Source organism: Labeo rohita, chromosome 1 (assembly GCF_022985175.1).
Source record: "Labeo rohita strain BAU-BD-2019 chromosome 1, IGBB_LRoh.1.0, whole genome shotgun sequence".
Classification (NCBI taxonomy): domain Eukaryota; kingdom Metazoa; phylum Chordata; class Actinopteri; order Cypriniformes; family Cyprinidae; genus Labeo; species Labeo rohita.
In genome coordinates, this window is record NC_066869.1 from 23,082,128 (window position 1) to 23,102,403 (window position 20,276).

A 20,276-nucleotide genomic window follows, 5' to 3' on the forward strand; every position below is an offset into this window, starting at 1 on the left:
AGAATTGCGAGATACAAACTCACAATTGCGAGAAAAAAAGTGAGAATTGCGAGATACAAAGTTGCATACATCTCCCAATTCTGACTTTTTTTCTCACAATTGCGACTTTGTATCTCGCAGTTCTCACTTTTTTCTCACAATTCTGACTTTATAACTCGCAATTGTGTTTATGTCTCACAGTTCTGAGAAAAAAAGTCAGAATTGTGAGTTTATATGACAATACTGAGAAAAAAAAGTCAGACTTATGAGATAAAAAGTCGTAATTACCTTTTATTTTTTATTTCAGTGGCGGAAACGGGCTTCCATATTTTACAGCATTGTTTGAGAGATTTTTTTTTTCCTTAAGAAAATTGCTTTCAAGCTTGTGAATCAAAATTAAATCATGAAATTTGTGTCAAAACCCAGTCCTAGTAGGCTGATATTATTGGAGCTGCATCCCTCTGTTTTACCACACAACATGCACTTCTCAGAAATGTGAAATTAAAATAATAAACAATTAGCAGAAGTGTAATGATTCAGAGTTTTATCATGTAAAAAAAGTAGGGCTATCAAACGATTAATTGCGATTAATCTCATACAAAATAAAAGTTTGAGTTTGCCTAATAAATGTGTGTGTACTGTGTGTAATTATTATGTCTGTATATAAATACACACAAATTAATGTATATATTTAAGAGAAATATGTTATTTATGTACAAAATATTTTTTATTTTTATATAATATAAATTATATAAAAATTATAATAAATACATATACTTGTAAATATTTCTTAAATATGTACATAAATGTGTTTGTATTTATATATAAATGATAATTACACATAGTACACGCATATATTAGGCAAATTCAAACATTTATTTTGTATGCAATTAATCGTGATTAATCGTTTGACAGCCCTAAAAAAAAAAGCATTGCGTTATTTAATGTTTTTAAATTGGATTATCTGAGATCTCCAACATTTTTAATGTGACAAACATTTGAAATGTGTTATCACACTGAAATTTTGTTCATAATCAGTTCTCATATTTAAAAGTCAATTTGATGTTACATATGTTTTTGAGTTGTTAAAATATTCCTGAGTCTCTGAGACCCAAAACAGAACACGAGTTAATAAATCATTCTGAAACTGTTCATAATGAATTCATGTCCCTAGTTTTGGATTTCATAATCAAAAATATTTTAAGTGTAGTACATGTATTTATTCAAATTAGTAAAAAGAAAATATATAATAGCACATTTGTCCTATTATTTTCATCAGGCAAATTATGTGACTGTAATAATGTAATATTTTTATTACTGAAAAAGCACTGGCAGATATTTACATCTAGCTGTAGCCGGATGCTGCTGTCAATCACATTAATTAAGTTTAATGAACTTTAACGAGTCTTACTTTGTAACGGCGGTCGCTTTTTAAATCTAGGCAGGCACTCAGTGGCTCCATCTTGACGGAGGATAATAATATCTTTGTGGTGCATATCTGTTTTAATGGAACCTAACATGACTTCCCGAATACTGAATTATTGTCCTGAAAATCAATGTAAGATTCACATTTAGTTTATTGATCGGTCCTAGATAGATTTACCACGTAAGCATAATAGTATATTAAACCTTAATGAGTTTGACATATCATTTTATAGATCAAACCGCCACACTGGAACACAGAGAATCATTTAATTGAGCTGCTGAACCAGTGATATTGAGCCAAAATGATACAGTCTAGCTGAAAGATTGTATGCTGTCATGATTTGTGTGAACAGAAACCTGTAGAGAGCTGGCACACGGTTAGAAGGATATGGATATGAAGTGGCTTAAAGCTCTGCAGTTCATAGCTAAAATTAGCACAGCCGTAGTTAAAATGGCTCTCGACATAGAGAGCGTGTGGGATAGTTCAAACTATAGAAAGATTGATCAGTGAAGCTCCAATATTATGCCCAAGCTGCTCCAGGGCTTCTCTTGGAAAAAGTGCATGCTAAATGACTTCTCATTTACACAGACCCATTTACAGAGATGATCTATATAGTGTGGACTTATGTTTTGACAGGTGCTACCCCCCCCCCTTTATTACATTGATGTTGTGCCCTAGTCTTAAAAATATGATTATTCAAAAATGGATATTTGTGTATTTCTCGGTGGACCAGCAATGAAAACAACTCAATCATTTTCATCACAATTCTGATGATGGTGATGATGATAAAAGCTTGATTGTAATCATGCTGAAAGCTTTTTCCAGTTTTTTTCCTCAATAAATTCTCCCCATTTCTGTGATTGCTGTAGGAAAGTTTCAATATAAAAATCAAAAAGCCTTAAAGTTTGTTAAATTTTTATGACTACACATTCTTTGAATTCTCAGATTAATGTAATGCCACATTACATTAAGTTCTCATCTGTCGTTCATCACACTGGGATGTCAGGGCAGTTGTTCTGGCAGTCATTAAGTGTCATTAATTAAGTGCACTTGATGTATTTTAATCTTTGACATTCACTGAAGGTTGTGCAAGAGTTTGCCAGTGATAAATAAGCTGTACATGTTATTGATAGCCAAGTCACTTCTCAATTTATTCAGTATTCTGGGGAGGAATATCACAGAGCAGATAAACTGCGCAATGACAAACCTATTTAAATATGCAAAAAGCAAATGTCCTTTCAGCTTTTTATCTTCACACTCCCAGTTCTGTTTTTTTTTTCGACTGTACGTGCACAAAAATGAGCATTTTAATTAGAGGTCGACCGATGTATTGGTTTTGCTGATTAATCAGCACCGATAGATGATTGGCGGAACTATCGGTTATTGGCAAAAATCCATGCCGATAGTTTTTTCGGGGTTGGGTCTGTTGCTGGAGTGGCTGAGAAGGTCGTCATTATACAGCAAAATCCCTGTAGTCTTTGTTATACAGCAAGAGAGCATGTGCCGTTTGTTTAGACGTGGCACTCCGCGCTGCACAGAACGGGACACTTCAAAGGCGGATTTAAAACATCGCCAACGAAACCGTGTGTACAGTATACTGTAGTGCATGTTTTCATTTCATTACTAAGCGATGAATTTGTTGACCAGATGCTGTATTAGTGGAGAAAGGACAGCAATATACTTTTGCCTGTTTGGTGATCAAATAAAGTCTTGTAGACCACCACTTGAATTGAATGCGACGCATCCAATATGTGTGATACCGGATAGCTGCGAGTTCTTCTAGAGGCGGCGGTGCACTTTTGCCTGTTGTGTGACTAACATATTTTTATATTTTGATTAGATCACCATAAATGTTCTAGAATAGAAGCAGTTAAATTGTGAAAGTACACAATATCCAAATGTATGTAATTTCAGTACTGTGGCCTTTGTGTAGATATTTAAAGATGGCCATCTTTAGCTTGATTGTTGATATAATGGTAGCACTTTACAATATGAGTCCATTTGTAACATTAAGATTGATAAAAGCTGTAGAATAGAAGTATTGTTCCTTGTTAGACTGTGTTAATTTCAGTATTTACTGATATATTTTTTAAAAAATTTAGTTGCTTTTGTTAACATTAATGAACAATGAACTAACTGTAATGATCAATATATAATTAATATGAATATTTTTATTCATTTACAAAGTATGGCTCAGTAGGCTCTTTTTTTAATAATAGAGCACTATTTATTTTCCATTCAGTATCCATTTTAAAAACTATCGGTTGATTAATCGGTATCGGACAGTGTGTTCCAACCTAGTTGTCTTATCGGTAAAATCCAATATCGGTTGACCTCTAATTTTAACATACATGTTAAACAGTTGTTTAAGGAACTGCTGTATAGAAGCTTAAAAATTTTGTTTTTGATTGTGAAATATTGATTTTTCAGTCTGTTTGTTGTCTGTAGCATTGCTTGAATGCTTGTTGCGCTGTTAGACCAGCTTGAAATTGATTTTTCATGCTAATAAGATTCAAAAAATATTTATGCCTCCATGTTAACTTTACTATGCTATATTTTGCCGTTCCTTTCCTCTAGTTTTGTTCCAGTTGCGTTTTTTTTCGAGACCCTTTATTTATTTGTCCTCCCCTGACTGATTTATTATCTCATTCGAGCACTTTATGTTCAGTGTCCTGATTTATTCTATTGTGAGAGAGAATGATTACCAACCGACTGCCATATTCAAAAGGAGGTCTCAAATCTAGCCGTGTGTGAGTGTGGGACGTGTGCATGCGTGTTTGTGTGAGAGATTATTGCTGTGAGGCTGTGTCTGTGATGTACCAGTAGTAACTGATAAATGTGGCCAGTGGCTCCAGTAATTCTGCCAGCAGAGACAGTCGTAGAACAGTGATGGATTATATATGACTTAATGCTCAGTGCTGTCTGGTGCATGTTTGTGTGATCATAAGGATATATGTTGGTGCATGTGCGTATGAATGATGAATGCTCATTGTATTAGTTTAATTAAAATTTAATGAGATTCTGTTTCCATAGACCCCAGTGCTAACCCGTCATCTTTAGAAGACAGGATTAGCCAGGAGGCCAGTGAGCTAGAGAAACGACTCAGCATGCTGTCGATTTGTAGTCACCACAGCAGCTCAGGTAATCTGAAAAGCCATACATGAAATATACACATAACGGAAGCTGTTGTATTTAAAATGAAAGGTTTTTGTAAATAACCTTTCATCAGAAAATGAAAATTCTGTCTTCATGTACTCATCATCTTGTCTTTTTATTTTTTTTAGTAGATCATAAAAGAGTAATTTTTGAAAAATCTTTACATATTTCATTTCCATGCAGCAACAGCACATAATGTCTGTCAAGCTCCAAAAGGACATAAAAGCACTATAAAAGGATCATAAAAGCCTTCACATGAAAGGCATTGAAATGCTTTGTGTGGAAAAAGACGGAAATTGAAGTCGTTATTCCCTATTATTGTTATATGTCAGAGGGCAAGGTTTTGTAAGGGAACTAAAGCCTGAAACTTCATCCGGAAGGGATTTATTTAAAAAATGACTGACTATACTACTGCTTATTTTATCAGTTTACCAGATAAGTAAATAAGCATACAATAAATATAAAATTATTTTATCATATAAAAAAGAAAGGGAGCACAAGTGATACAAAAGACATGAAACTAGCCATGTTGGTTGTTAGGTCCAGCATGTTGTTTATTCAAAAATACTTGCCCACAGAATGCAGTGATTGGCCAATCAGATTAAAGTTTTCCAGAAAAAAATCATGGAGAAGTAGATGTAAAGTTTAGTTTGTTCCTCTCACAAAAAAATATGGATTCCATTCTTCCAAACTTTATAATGCCAGTGAATGGCTGTTGATTGAAGTCTAATGAAGTGCATCCATCCATCATGAAAAGTACTCCACACAGCTCTGGAAAGTTAGTAAAGGTTGTTTGAAGCAAATCGATGCGTTTGTGTGAGAATATGCTAGTCTCGTGAGAACCCAGTTTTGTTTACAGCAAAGGAAAACCAGTCTACTCTTGGCTTTTGTTGAAATCCTCTGACGTTTATCTTTACAAATCCTCATTTTGTACTTCTAATTCATTTTGTTTTGCTCTCTCCTTTGCAATTCCGTGTTCGTAACTTCTCACCGGAGATTACGCTACGTCTACGTCATACGTCATCCGCTGGAATGCCACTTTCTCGTGAATCGTGTTCGACAGTTAGCTAAAGTTTTAAATATGGATATTTTTCTTACACAAACTTCACTTTTCACTTCAGAAGGTCTTTATTAACCCCCACCGGAGCCATGTGGAGCACTATTTATGATGGATGGATGCACTTTATTTTGTTTTAAAATCTCAACAGCCATTCACTGCCATTGTAAAATTTGGAAGAACTAAAACATTTTTTTAATATAACTCCAATTGTATGCACATAGAATGGCTTGAGGGTGACTAAATCATGGGGTAATTTTCATTTTTATGTGAACTATCTCTTTAAAACACTTTACAAACATTATAAAATTCTCCTTTGTGTTCCACCAAAAAAATATAACCGAACATCATTATATCGTAATTGTTTTTTGTGTCACTCCCTTTTTGAAATGGATGTACAATGCTAACATGAGGCCTGTTTCCAGGCGGTCATTTGTTAATCACTTCCTCTCTTTGTCATAAATGATCAGCCTCCACCTTCAGTTATGGCGCCTCCTTGGCAGGAGATGATCGGAGCATCTCCAGCTCCTCCTCTGAGGCCAGCCATTCTGATAACAGCCTGGGCAGCCGCCTGGCAATATGGCCTGAGCCGGTCAGACACCCCACCCCTGTCGAACCATCATCATCAGCATCATCCCTGTTAGGGGTTGTGGGATCTAAGAGCACAGCCTGTTCTGTCAGCACGTCCAGTGATGAGCGTCTGTATGGAGCTATGATGGGAGGGCTCCGTCCCCCATCCAAGCCTCCTCACCCTAGAGGCCTTCAAGAGGCGGGACGCCAGAGCTCAACAGACAGCGGTATTGCTACCGGAAGCCACTCTTCGTATTCTGGAAGCTTCTCCTCCTACACTGGTAGTATGGATATTGCACATGGAGATACTGATGAGTTTGGATCCTTAACAAGCCTCCCTCAAAACCCCAATTTAATCTCGAACTCCCTTATCAACACTCCAGTACGGACATTTCCACTAATTCCTGAGCACAAACCGTGTGTGTGTCCACTCCGAGAGGCTGCTCAAATGCAGGCCGCCATGTACCAGGTACCTAATCCACCTCAGCAGCATTACGACGTCCCCCGCAGGGTCTTACAACAGCAATCCTCCAGTCAGGAACAGTTTTTGACTTCCACAACCCAGGGACAGAGACCTGAATGTGGAGCTCTGGGACCAGAGGCCGTGGCTGCAGATGAAACCCCCAAACAAACTGTCCCGCAGAGATTCAACTGGTGTGGTGAAGGAGCAGCGCCACCTGAAGGTTCCACCACACCGCAACCACAGCCCGCCATCTGTCCTGACTGTGGGGGAGGAAAGGTAACAAGATTTGTTTTCTTGTTGTTTTTCTGTTTGTCTTTCTGTGAGCGGTTCCGCATCTTTCAGCTGATTTTGATGAAACACCATACTAAGAGTTTCCGGTGTTACTTATTCAGAGGTGTCGTGAACCAACTGCATGAAACAGACCGGTGTAGTCTTATTTCAGAAAGAACTCATATGAGCTGATGTTTTTTTTTTTTTTTCTTTCAAGAAATATCGCTCAAGAAATATTTTTTATTATTACCAATGTTAAAAGCAGTTGTGCTGGTTAATATTTTTGTGGATACTGGGAAGCATGTTTTTAGGTTTCTTTGATTAATAGAAGGTTCAAAAGAACAGCATTTATTTCAAATCCTTTGTAACATTTATAAATGTCAGTTTTTTGTCGATTTATTACATCATTGCCGACTAAAGGTTTTTGACCCCAAACATTTGAACAAAAGTGCATGTTACCACATTTTTGTTAGTTTTGTAGTTTAAAGGCACATTTACGATTTTTTGATTAAAATATCCAAAAAGCATTTTGTTGACTTCCAGTCAAAAGTTTTTGAAAAGTACGATTTTTATTGTTACAGTACAATTTTGAAATATTTTTAGTATTTAAAATAGCTGTTTTATATTTGAATTTATTTTAAAATGTAATTTACTCCTGTGATCAAATCTACATTTTCAGCATCATTATTCCAGTCTTCTGTGTCACATGATCCTTCAGAAATCATTCAAATATGTTGATCTGCTGTTCAAGAAACATTTTTTATTATAGTCATTATCAATATTTAAAACTGTTTTTTTTTTTTCAGGATTCTTTGACTTCTGGAATAGAAAAATTCAGAGTTCAGCATTTATCTGAAATAAAAAGCTTTTGTAACATTATACACTATACCATTTAAAGCTTGGAGTCTCTTGGAAATAAATTATAGAAATTAAAACTTTTATTTAGCAGGGATGCTTTAAACTGATCAAATGTGATGATAAAGAAATTTATAATGTTACAAAAGATTTCTATTTCTATTTCAGATAAATGCAGTTCTTCTGAACTTTCTGAAAAAATTCTACTCAGCTGTTTTCAATATAATATTAATTTGAATATTTTTTGAGCAGCAAATCTGAATATTAGAATGATTTCTGAAGCATCATGTGACTGGAGTAATGATGCTAAAAATTCAGCTTTGAAATCACAGGAATAAATGACATCTTAATATATATATATATATATATATATATATATATATTCAAATAGAAAAGTTATTTTAAATTGTAAAAATATTTCAAATTTTTACTGTTTTTGCTGTACTTTGGATCAAATAAATACAGGCTTGGTGAGCAGAAGAGACTTCTTTAAAAACCATTCAAAATTTTACTGTTCAAAAACTTTTGACTGGTAATGTACATTATCCCAAATGTTTCCAAAAATGTTTAAATCCAGAAAAATAAGCAGTTTTAACTAGTGTCCTGTCCCTTGTCAATGCGTCGCCTGCCAATGATGTCATACACCCTTGATTTCTGGTTTTCTGCTTTCATAAAAAAATATGGAAACACCAGACGCTTTAATATGTTATTATTATAACAGGACTTTCAACACACTCAGATGTATCTAGTATTTACCCTGTATATGCATGACCAGAAATTGCAGAACCAGTCGAGTGTGGCATAATAAAAGCTCCGCTGCTTTCGAACCGTGTGTCACACTTGTCTCATTAGCAAACGCTCCAGTGGCCTCATTTTGCTTCCACGGTTTTCAGCCCCACCCTGCTTCATACTAAAGTGGCGTTACTAAATCTTCCTCCCATGAACGTGATTTCAGCCCAAGTCCCATCGGATTGTATTGGCTGTGGCAATGAAGACGACAGCTTCTGTGATTCCACACTCAATCAGGCGTCATCAAACTACACCGTTATTTCTTTGTTTGTTTTGAATATGTGGCCTCTAGCAGGACAAATTACTTGCTGTGCCTTTAATATATAGTAAAGGAATAGAACAGAATGACATTTCGTGTGTCCATTTATTCCTTAATACTACTAAAAGTATCATTAATGGAACCATTACAGAACTAGTATTTCTTAGGAAATAGAAGTAGAAAGGTTAAATTCTTTACTTAAATACTCCTGATGGTCTTTTAAATTAACTTTTTAGCCTTCATTTGCTATAAGAAACTTAAAGAACTTGGATGTAAAGAAACTACAAAGCAAACAATGCAAATCAGTGAAACCTATTGCTCCCAGACAAATGTGTTTTGATTAAACTGGATAACTTCACAGCTATTTCTGAGTCTAAATGCATCTTTTGTCAAAGTATGTGGACAAAATGTTCTCTAGATTTGGACTAAAACTTTACCAACAAAATCAGACTTTTGCAGCTGATCAGGGCAGTGTTGATTCAGCATCAGTTTTTCGTTATGCACTCCTCTAATCACGGAATCCAGCGTTCCAGCACAAATCCAAAGACTGTTCCAGCCGTCTGTGTCTCTGGATCATGCTCAGCCATCACGTTGATGCATCAGTGGGGAGGCACAACCAGTTTGCAGTATGAATTTAAATGCGTTTGTCATCTCGCCACATGCTCTAGGTTGATCTGAGAAAGCAATAAAAAGCTATTAAAACAACCTGCTTTGACCGAACAGCAAACAAAAAAATCCTGATGTTTTCCTATTCAGGCCAATCAATATTTCACACTGAAAAACAGTCCACTCTCAATCATGTGGATTACAGCATTCAATACTTTTTTTTTAGCACAATAGTGGTAGAATTTCAGTTGCTTATTGTAGCCAGAAGCATGTCTTCAGGCTTGTTCTGGGTGTTGGTGTAGTTAGTCAGTGCTAGTTGTAAAATATAATTTAAAGAAGTACAGCAGCAGCCAAGGCTGTGAAAAATATGGTCCGATATTTCCACAAATGTTTAGTTGAACAGTGACTTTGAAATATTTTTGTGGTGTACAGCAGCAGAAGAAAGCAGAAATGGCTGGCTCAGTCATTTAAAGAGAATAAATACAGCATTAAACAAATCTACTGCTGCTGCTTGGGGATTTCTGATTCATTTTTGTGTTTCTTGTAGGTGGAGGAGAGGAGCAGGTGTGAGATAAGAAGCAGTTCTGAGGAGCAAAAGTCTGATGGTGAGGATCATACAGTTATTTGGCTTTGAAATGATAATGATGGTTAAGGCCTCTGAAGACACTGTCTCTCAGTCAAATAATGATAGCCTACTTGGATGTCATTTCAACAGGAAGTGCATCATGCCTCTCTCTCTCCTGAGCACTTAAAGCTCCTTGTCTGTATTGACTGATAAAGTGATTCTAGTTTCAGCATCAGGCTGTTACATCTAAACATAGTGTGATGTTTTGTTGTCACTGGATATCTGATATTTGTGTGTGCAATATGCCAGGTCAGATTGTTTTCTGCTGATTAACAATTTAATGATTTGGAGCATAAATAAAGCCTGGTGTGTTTTCTTTCTAAATGAATAGCTTACTTGTGATTCATAAATGGTTTTTTGTCCTTCTCAGCTGATCCAAAAGGCAATTATGAGCAGATGGCATTTATGGCTGATGCATCCAGGTGGACACCGTTCAGAGCTGGAGAGTATGGTAATTGAGACGACCCTTTCTTATACAATATATCACCATCTGATCACTGCATTTCATTCGCTCTGTTTCATTGGCAACTGTGCATGAATTGGGTTGTGTTATGGTCTTGCAGGAGAAACAGGACTTACAGTTACTGAAAAACTTCAAAGTGATTCTGTCAACTATGTGAACATCCCCATCAGTCCTACGTCTAAACGCCAGCTGCACTATATGGAGTTGGATCTGCAGGACCGTCCAGAGTCAAGCCACACTGTCAGAGGTTTGTCACTGTCACTGTGTTTCTCTCATATATACTACTCATGTTTGATCATGGCTCCGACCTGAAAAAGGTCTCTTATGCTCACCAAGGCTGCATTTATTTGATATTATGACAATTAGAGGTAACTTTTCTATTTTAATAAAATGTAAAATGTCATTTATTTCTGTAATAGGAAAGCTATTTTCAGCATCCATTACTCATAAATCATTCCAATATGTTGATTTGCTGCTCAAGTAATTATCAAAGTTGAAAACAGTTGTGCTGCTTAATATATATATATTTTTTAAACTGTTTTTTCAGAAGATTTTTGATGAATGGAAAAAAAACCTGTAATTACTTGAAATAGATTTTTTGCACCAATGTGTAAGTCTTAGAGGGATAGTTCACCCAAAAATGAAAATTGTCATTAATTACTCACCCTCATGTCATTCCAAACAAATAAGACCTTTGATCTTCTGAAAACAAATTAAGATATTTTTGATGAAATCCAAGAGCTTTCTGACTCTGCATAGACAGCAATGTAAATTAAACGTTCAAGGCCCAGAAAGGTAGTAATAACATCGTGGTACTCTTGTGAACGTGCATCGAATACTGACAAGGAAGAAAAGTAATTGTTGAATTAAGTCGTTACTTTTGTTTTCTTTGCACACGAAAAGTACTCTCGTAGTTTCTTAAAATTAACACTGGTGTCACATGGACTATTTTATTGATGACCTTACTACTTTTATGGGTCTTGAACGTGTCAGTTGCGTTGCTCTCTATGCAGGGTTAGATAGCTCCAGAATTTCATCAAAAATAGGGTGACCAGACATCCCCGTTTTCCAGGGACAGTCCCGGTTTTTGGTGTCCTGTCCCCGGAAATGTCCCCATTTTACAGCACGTTCAAAACAACCCGCAAATACACTGACAGCGCGACGTGACAGAAACTCTAAGATATCACAGCCATTCAAAAGCGCAGAACTACTGCACTGCCAATGAAATGGACAAATTTATAATCTAATTCATAAATATTAAACATTTTAGACATTATTAAAACTACATACTGAGTGGCTGATACTATCTTAGTCATGGAAAACACTTGTTGATTCGTATTGAGTTTGCAGTTTATGTTTATGTTTGTATATGTTTGCTTACATATATTTTAGATCTGAGGTAAATGATTTGTTGCTTTCAGTATGGCTATAAATGTCACACAATATGATATTCAACCTCACATTAGATACTTTTAACATTGAATAAAGCACATAATCTGTACCTGAGATTATAGTTGTCATAGTTTGCATGTTGTTGTTTCAGCCACAACATCGTAGAAATAGACACCGCTTATAAAATAGAAGTTTTGCGTGTCGCCGTTGTGGCTAGTTAGGACAAAAACTCTTGTCTTGTCGTGTGTAGTTAGGACACTGTGTTACACTCACACAATTACATTTGCAGTAAGCACATACTTTGTGGTCAAAATTAACATAAAATTCAAAAAGTTGTAATTATTGTACTCAGCTGTGAAAATGTTAAATACATTTTGAAAATAACATATTTGTATAGTTTTATCTATCATATGTTCTCATATTTATAGTTGTGTTTTTAATGTGTTCTTCTAAAGCCATAATACCACTGTTTTCATATCTTTGCTATTTGCAATAGTTACTATTTAGTATTGTATGAAAAACTACGGTATAAGTTTGATCCTCAAACATCATTGTAATTATCAATTATGATATTAATATTGAATCCACAACCATTAAAAAAACAAAAACATATTGTCCCCGTTTTTTACTTAGTAGGTAATCACAAGTGAGATTTCAGTGATATTTTGACCACTAAACTTGGAAATGTCCCTGGTTTTCATTTCAGAAATCTGGTCACCTTTATCAAAAATATCTGTTCCGAAGTTGGGTTTTATGGGTTTGGAAGAACATGAACTATTCCTTTAACTGTAATATATGCAACCTTGCAAATACAATAAAATGAAATGAAATGAAATTGTGTTTATGAACAGCGGCCGGCTCCAGCACAAAATATGCCCACATTGACATCACTGCGACTGAGACAGCACAAAGGGTGGGAGCCCAGCATGCACAGGGCCGAGAGGAGAGACTACAGGAACTAGAACAGAAGAGGAGAGGAACACTCACCTGAATATGTAATGAAGTGGAGTCAAAACGTCTGAGACCACATTGAAAATATAGATTTTTTTTCCTTTTAAACCTGTTTTTTGCATTTTGAAAATGTTATATGTATATAATGCTAATATATATTTAATATGGGGGGCCTCAAACTCGGTCCTGGAGGGCCGGTGTCCTGCAGAGTTTAGCTCTGACCCCAATTAGATCCACTTGAACCAGCTAATCAAGCTCTTACTAGCTTTAGCCATTACACTTTTTTGGCTAAAGTGGCTTCCAGTGGCTTTGTAGAAAGTATATTGAGGCAAACTGGAGCTAAAATCTGCAGGACGCCGGCCCCCCAGGACTGAGTTTGGGCACCCCGATTTAATATAACATTTTAAGATGGTGTCATATTATTGGGTCACTTTTGTCAGTTGTGAGCAAATTTTTGAAAACAACTTTTAATAATTTTTTTCTTGCATCAACTGAGGCACAGAATGTGTATCATCAGTTGCTTTTGGAGTTCATGCAGCTCAAATGTATTTTGTCATTTTTAAAGAAATCCTAAATTCATATATGTTTTTTAATTTAACTTTTTCAAATTGCTGTGCTGAAAAAAATGTTAGAGAAATGCATATTAGAATAATTGTTGGTAGTGGTCTCTTACGTTCAGACTCCACTGTATATCAGTGGTTCTCAACCAGGGGTCCTTGGCCCACTAAGGAGGCCTCAGTATGACTTAAAGGTTTAAATTCTGTCATTAATTACTTACTCTAATGTCGTTCCAAACCCATAAGACCTTCGTTCTTCTTTGTAAAACACAAATTAAGATTTTTTTAATGAAATCTGAGAACTTTCTGACCCTGCACAGACAGCAACACAGAATGTCTATGCAGGTTCAGAAAGCTCTTGGATTTAATCAAATATATCTTTATTTGCGTTTCAAAGATGAATGAAGGTCTTATGGGTTTGGATCGATGTGAAGGTGAGTAATTGATGACAGAATTTTCATTTTTATGTGAACTATCCCTTTGACCATATTAAACTTAATGAATTGTTAATATAATGAAAATATCAAATTCTAATCTAAAATGGGAAAACACCAAATACAACCAAAATATAAACTGAAAGTTGAAAACTGGATTGGACTATGTTGGGCTTTCAGTTGAGAACTACTGCTGTACAGTATATGCTAAATGTATTGCTGAATTGCATTTTATATGCAACTTTGTGTATGACTGTATTATTTTCCATTTTTAACATTCAGATGGAATTAGAAAGGTTATAAATCTGAAAGCAGATCCCAAATGCAACAACTGTTGACTGTAAATATATACTTTCATTGGTGACCAATTTTGTTCTGTACATTTACACATTTAAATATTTCATGAACTTTTTTTTTTTTTCAAATATTTTCTGAAATTTCTATATTGACTGTAGTAGTAGTAATAAAAAATGATACAATAATGACTAGCATTGCTCATCCTTAAATGCTTGATGCAACCGTCTGACATCACGTCATAGAAAACACAAGGCTTGGGTAGATTGTTTTATTATGAAATGTGTAACGAAATGAGCAGAATCTGGACTAGTACAAAAGCAATCCTATTATTTATGGAGATCACATTCCTAATTCATTACAATGCTGGATTACCATATTTTCATGAATATGAGGATTTTAAAATCACAAACTAGTTAGTAATAACAGTGCCATAGATTAGAATTAGTGCACATAATTTTTGCAAAAATTTTAAATGTCTGACTGATGGGACTGTTTAAACAATGATTCAAGTGTACCTTGGGACAACAGTGTCAATCATGATGATGGGTTTTGTACCCAATGCTATTTAGCGATTCAGTCAATATAATGGTTGACTCAAGGTCTGCCTTGCCAAGTCCAGCTATTTAAGTGCCTGAGCTTGTCTTTTATTTATTTATTTTTTTAGCTTTCTCCATTACACTTCGCCCTTGTTTAGCCTTTTTCATTGAAGCACTCCTTTTTCTTGAATCTCTCAAGTTTAGCTGTTATCCTAATATTAAATCAAGCCTGTACAGGGGTAGCACTGTTGTTCATGAATGGGTATTATTCAGTTTAAATCTTAGGATGCTCAGGACTGGGGTATAAAAATTATTGAAATGGAAGCTTTAACAGTTTATACTAAAAACATTGAAATCTATTCTGTGTGCTCATGTTTTGGAGCAATGTTAATGTTTTTCTACACATATTTCATTGTGCATTTGTTGTTTAGCAACTATTATTAAATATTAATAATGGAGCCACAAACAAATCTGGCCAAACCTAATAGTACAAGGATAACATACATTAGCGTTTTGGCTAAATCAGCTTGTGGCCATTTACTGCACAAACATAAAACAGGAAATCATCACAAAAGCAGAACTCATCACTGCTCAGTACCATTTAAAAATAATTTATCATACAGTCTGGCTTCCCAGTGGAAATGTTAAATTCATGTACAATATGCTCTACCTTTTTAAGCCTGGCCCATCTGTGTTGAATAACATTTTAGAATACAGCATATGTGACCTCTGATCGATCATAGCAAACAGTAGTGCTGCATGGTGACAAAAACGTTATTCAGAGTTCATTGTGTTGCAATCCATTTCGGGAAATCTTATTCGTCAAGTCCTGCAAGTGTTTCTTCATCTAAAGAAAAAAAGTGTGACAGCATTATTACAGATTCCAATGACTCATAGCTTTCTTAAAGGATTAGTTCACTTCCAGAATAAAAATCTCCTGATAATTTACTCACCCCCATGTCATCCAAAATGTGTATGTCTTTCTTTCTTCAGTCAAAAAGGCATTAAGGTTTTTGAGGAAAACATTCCAAGATTTTTCTTCATATAGTGGACTTTAATAGTGGCCAGTGGGTTGAAGGTGCAAATTGCAGTTGCAACACAGCTTCAAAGGGCTCTACACGATGCCAACCAAGGAATAAGGGTCTTATCAAGCAAAACAATTGATAATATTCTAAGAAAAATACAAATTTATATACTTTTTAGCCACTGCTTGTCTTGCACTAGCTCTGAGATTAATCATTTTGGAAAGGTCACGCGTGGATAGTTCTTTGTCTGTGTACTTTGTTTCAAAAAGGTAGGGTAGGGCAAAAAACTGTCACTTTACCCTCAAAAATCATCCAACATTGTTCTTGTTTTTTTGTAAAGGGTGTTTGACTCTCTTTGCACGTTCGCTTTGTAAACCCTGGGTCGGTACTTCTACATCATACATGCGATTACATAATGCATGAAGTCGAGCATTTGCGGTTAAAAAAAATATACACATTTTAATTTTTTTAGAAAATGACAGATCATTTCACTAGATAAGACACTTAATCCTCGGCTGCGATTGTGTTGAGTCCTTTAAAGCTGCATTGAAACTGCAAATTGGACCTTCAACCAGGTTGGCCACCACTGAAGTCCACTATATGGAGAAAAAAACCTGGAATGTTTTCCTCAAAAGCCTGATAGGAGAAGTCCACTTCCAGAAAAACAATTTACAAATAATTTACTCACCCCCTTGTTACGCAAGATGTTCATGTCTGTCTTTCTTCAGTCGTAAAGAAATTATGTTTTTTGAGGAAAAGATTTCAGCATTTTTATGGACTGATATGGTGCCCCGATTTTGAACTTCTAAAATGCAGTTTATATGTGGCTTCAAACGATCCCGAATGCGGTTGTGAACTATCCCAGCTGAAGAAAGAAGGGTCTTATCTAGCAAAACGGTCAGTTATTTACATTAAAAAAAATACAATTTAAATACTTTTTATTCTCAAACGCTCATCTTGCCTTGCAGTCGTTGAACTCTGTGTATTCTGGCTCAAGACAGTTAGGGAATGTCGAAAAACTCCAATCGTATTTTCTCCCTCAATTTCAAAAATCATTTCAAAATCATCCTACATCGCTGCAGAAGTACCGACCCAGTCTTTGCAAAGTGAACAGGCAAAGATGATCAAAAACCTTTAACAAAAAATGTAAAACAGAGATACAGGATGATTTTGAAGTTGAAGGAGAACATGAGATGGGAGTTTTTCGACATACCCTAACTGTCATGAACCAGAAACAAAAACAGTCCAGGCAGAGTAAGACAAAATGAGCGTTTGGCATTAAAAAGTATATAAATTGTATTATTTTTATTAAAATAACCGATCGTTTTGCTAGATAAGATCCTTCTTCCTCGGCTGGGATAGTTTACAACCACATTTGGGATCGTTTGAAGCCGCATTTAAACTGCATTTTGGAAGTTCAAAATCGGGGCACCATACCAGTCCATTATATGGAGAAAAATGCTGAAATGTTTTCCTCAAAAAACATAATTTCTTTACGACTGAAGAAAGAAAGATATGAACATTGTGGATAACAAGGGGGTGAGTAAATCATCTGGAAGTGGAGTTGTCGTCTTGGACGACATGCGGGTGAGTAAATTATCAGAAAATGTTCATTCAGTGAACTAATCCTTCAATGACTATGGTAAAAGACGTGTATGATATGCCTGAAAAATTCCAAAATACAATCAGCAAAAAAAAATTTATTTTAAAACCCAATTTCCAGCTCTACCTTGTATCCCATTTCTCGTGCTTTCTCAGCAAGGACGTTGTATTTCTCTTTGTTTCTCATTATGTGATCTTTGTCTCCCAGGGCCTCCACATGCTTCAGTTTCTGATGAGACAGTTCCAGCTGCTCCTGATAGTGCTGGTGCTTCTCCACCTTGGTTTCAAAGTGTCTAAGTTCCTCCTAAATGACAGCAGAAGAAACGTGTAAGGCCGTGCATATTTAAATGAAACTGAAATGCAATATTTAGCAGTAACCTTATATGTACAGTCATAATCTGAATGGTATTCATGTTACGACATAAGCAAAGAATCTTACTTTAAGAGAGTCGAGTTCGTCTTCACTGAGATTAGATCTTTTTGCCATCTCCCAAAGCTCTATGACTCGTGGCTCCTTAAATTCTGCCATAAACAGAGAGGATTAGAAAGTCATGAAGCAATCCAATTACAAAACATGGAGCAAGCAACCTAAGCAAGGGTCCCCACCACTGTCAGCACCATAACCCTCATGGGTGATCTTGCGGAGTCGTTCAAAGCCCTGGTTAAGGTCCCTCATTCTCTGCTTCAGATCTGCATGTTTCTGATGGAGAACCTGTTCCTTCATGTCACCCTCAAGAGGAGTGATTACATTCTTATGGACCTCTGATGGAAAAAACAGTGCAAGAGACATTTATTCATTAGGTTCTGAAAGACGAAGACAAAGACTGAGAATGTAAACAGGAGTTAAAAATGCAAACAGACCCATTATTAAACAAATGGGGTCCATTTCCCAAAAGAAAAAACTAGCCAACTACGATAACTAGACAAGATGTTGAAAATGGTTGAAACTTCTGCCCTCAAACTGTGGTTAGAAACGTAGTTTGTTTTTAATATGAAGTGGACCAAATTCTTTTTATATATTCCATTTTTATAATACCTTCTGTCCGGCTGACAGTGTCCATGACAATGTTATACTCGTTGATTTTGTCTTTATGGTGATGGAATTCTCTCTGCAAGGTCTGGAGCTCCTCGTCAGAGAACTTTCCTGAAGTCTTAGCCTGAGGATCAAAGGTTCATGAGAACTTTTCAGCAAAGTCAGTAATAAGTGAACAAGTCTGTAAATCTGCAAATGAGTTACACAGTCACACTCTAGCAGTTGTTTTGTCCCATCAGTTACCTTGTTCCACAACTTGTCCAGCCTCGGGTCTTCAAATGTGTCTCCATCTTTAACATCATGATCTTTCAGTCTGTTGCTGTCCAATGTCCGGGTGTCTTTTTTCCCATCCATTCCAAACTTTGCTAGAATAACTGTGCAAACAAAGAAAGATATTAAAGTTATAGCCATTTAAGTTACTAGTTTGCTTCATAACATGAAAACAATAACATTTTCTCTTTAATATGTCCCGTCCCAGCTTCCAGCAGCAAAAGGAAATATGTAAACAAAGGAAAGAAAAGAGTTTGTCAAGTTCATACTCCATATAACTAACTACCAAACAAAAACAGTCCAATCCTACTATTAAAATTGCGTCTGAGCTGGGCTTCTCTCTCTCCATCCTCGTCCAACCCTTCTGCTTTCAGTTTTTTCCACTGAAGTTCATCTTTCTCCTGGATCTTCAAGTCACTGTGCAGTTCTGAGAGCCGCACCGGTGGAAGCTGCATCTAAAGCAAAAATGGTGATGTATAGTAAGGAACATTATAATGTTCAAAACAACGCATGTTATAAAAATCTAAGCAGTCATTAAATACTATAGAGTAAGAGTTAAACACAATGATATAAGCATGACAATCAGAAAATGTATTATTGTGTATTTATAATATATTGTATATATTTAACCTGTCACATTACTTACTCGTATCGCCTTTTCCCAAACCTGGTTGAGTTTGGCAATCCTGAATTCCACCTGATTGTTGTTTTTATCAGAAGCCTTTTGTTCATTCATTTCTTTAGAGTACTTCCCCGCCATTGCTCCGACAACAGACAAAGAAACCAAAATCAGAAGCTGCATTTTCATTTTCACAAGAAACGAACTAACTTAGTTACAAAACGTATGAAAGTGTGTAATGTTTTCTAAAGCATCTGCAGGGCTATTCAGGAAGCGCTACGAGAATCATACGGCGTTCACATGCCTGAACGTCCAGCTGCGCGTTGCATCATGGGTCTTGTAGTTTTAATTTCTCAGATATTCGCGCTTTGGAGCGAGTGACTTGACGTTTACAGACTACAAATCCCACACAGCGCTGCTTGCTCGTTACCTAGTAACAACGCGTAAAGGGGCTTCGAGCAAATGAGATCCATCCACGCACTGGGAATAAAGGGAAGCCCGCTTGCAGCCATCTGCTTATTGAAACTGCCCACAAGATTAGATTTTAAATCTCATTAGATCACAAACACAGACATCCCAAAAGTCTAATATTAATTTTTAATTCCTGAGTCTTAGCCCATCTGTTGGATTTCAAATAAAATAAATAAAAATCCAATGCCTGGAAAGCAAAATCCACCCGTTATCGTCAGGTCTAACAGGGTTATCAGAGGTGTGAACACTTTTGCAATCTGTCTTGCTCTAGCCTGCTACCTATATTGCAATTTGTCTCTGCCAATTTTCACAATAGTATGCTAGAAGTACTAGTACTAACTGTTTTCCAATATTGGAGATAATACAGTGACTGATTTAGCAAACAAAATGAGACCAATAATTGTGATTCCTCATAAAGGCTACTATAAAATGACTGAATTATCAGGACACTAGATGTTTGTTTCTATCAAATTGTGCTAATAACGCTATAGAGTCACTGAAGTATTAAAATGAAACACAACATAGGCTACAGAATATTTAATTGCACATTTTTATTTTACAATAACAAAGA

General features: G+C 35.9%; 2 protein-coding genes across 2 annotated transcripts in view; one reads left to right on the forward strand and one right to left on the reverse strand.

Annotated features, from left to right (window-relative positions):
* Positions 1–14,572, forward strand: part of dok7b (docking protein 7b) — a 28,540-nt gene extending 13,968 nt beyond the window's left edge. The window contains exons 6-11 of the mRNA XM_051115468.1: positions 4,439–4,546; positions 6,089–6,927; positions 9,978–10,035; positions 10,426–10,506; positions 10,619–10,765; positions 12,762–14,572. Of these exons, the coding sequence (XP_050971425.1) occupies positions 4,439–4,546; positions 6,089–6,927; positions 9,978–10,035; positions 10,426–10,506; positions 10,619–10,765; positions 12,762–12,901 (1,373 nt within the window). The 3' untranslated portion in view covers positions 12,902–14,572. The remainder of the gene's footprint in view (positions 1–4,438; positions 4,547–6,088; positions 6,928–9,977; positions 10,036–10,425; positions 10,507–10,618; positions 10,766–12,761) is intronic.
* A 207-nt stretch (positions 14,573–14,779) lies between these two features.
* lrpap1 (low density lipoprotein receptor-related protein associated protein 1) lies at positions 14,780–19,547 on the reverse strand. The gene is made up of 8 exons (XM_051115481.1): positions 19,262–19,547; positions 18,926–19,070; positions 18,589–18,719; positions 18,349–18,469; positions 17,919–18,074; positions 17,752–17,834; positions 17,440–17,616; positions 14,780–15,532 (listed from the first exon to the last, which is right to left on the reverse strand). Exons 1-8 carry the CDS (start codon positions 19,421–19,423, stop codon positions 15,464–15,466), a joined length of 1,044 nt encoding a protein of 347 aa, XP_050971438.1. The 5' UTR covers positions 19,424–19,547; the 3' UTR covers positions 14,780–15,463.
* Positions 19,548–20,276: the final 729 nt, after the last annotated feature.

Coding starts and splice junctions, on each gene's coding strand:
- lrpap1 (XM_051115481.1), bottom strand. CDS start 19,423: ATGAAAATGCAGCTTCTGATTTTGGTTTCTTTGTCTGTTGTCGGAGCA. Junction 18,720..18,925: donor GCTCAGACGCAATTTTAATA/GTAGGATTGGAC, acceptor TTGTTTGCACAG/TTATTCTAGCAAAGTTTGGA. Junction 15,533..17,439: donor CACGAGAAATGGGATACAAG/GTAGAGCTGGAA, acceptor TTTTTTCTTTAG/ATGAAGAAACACTTGCAGGA.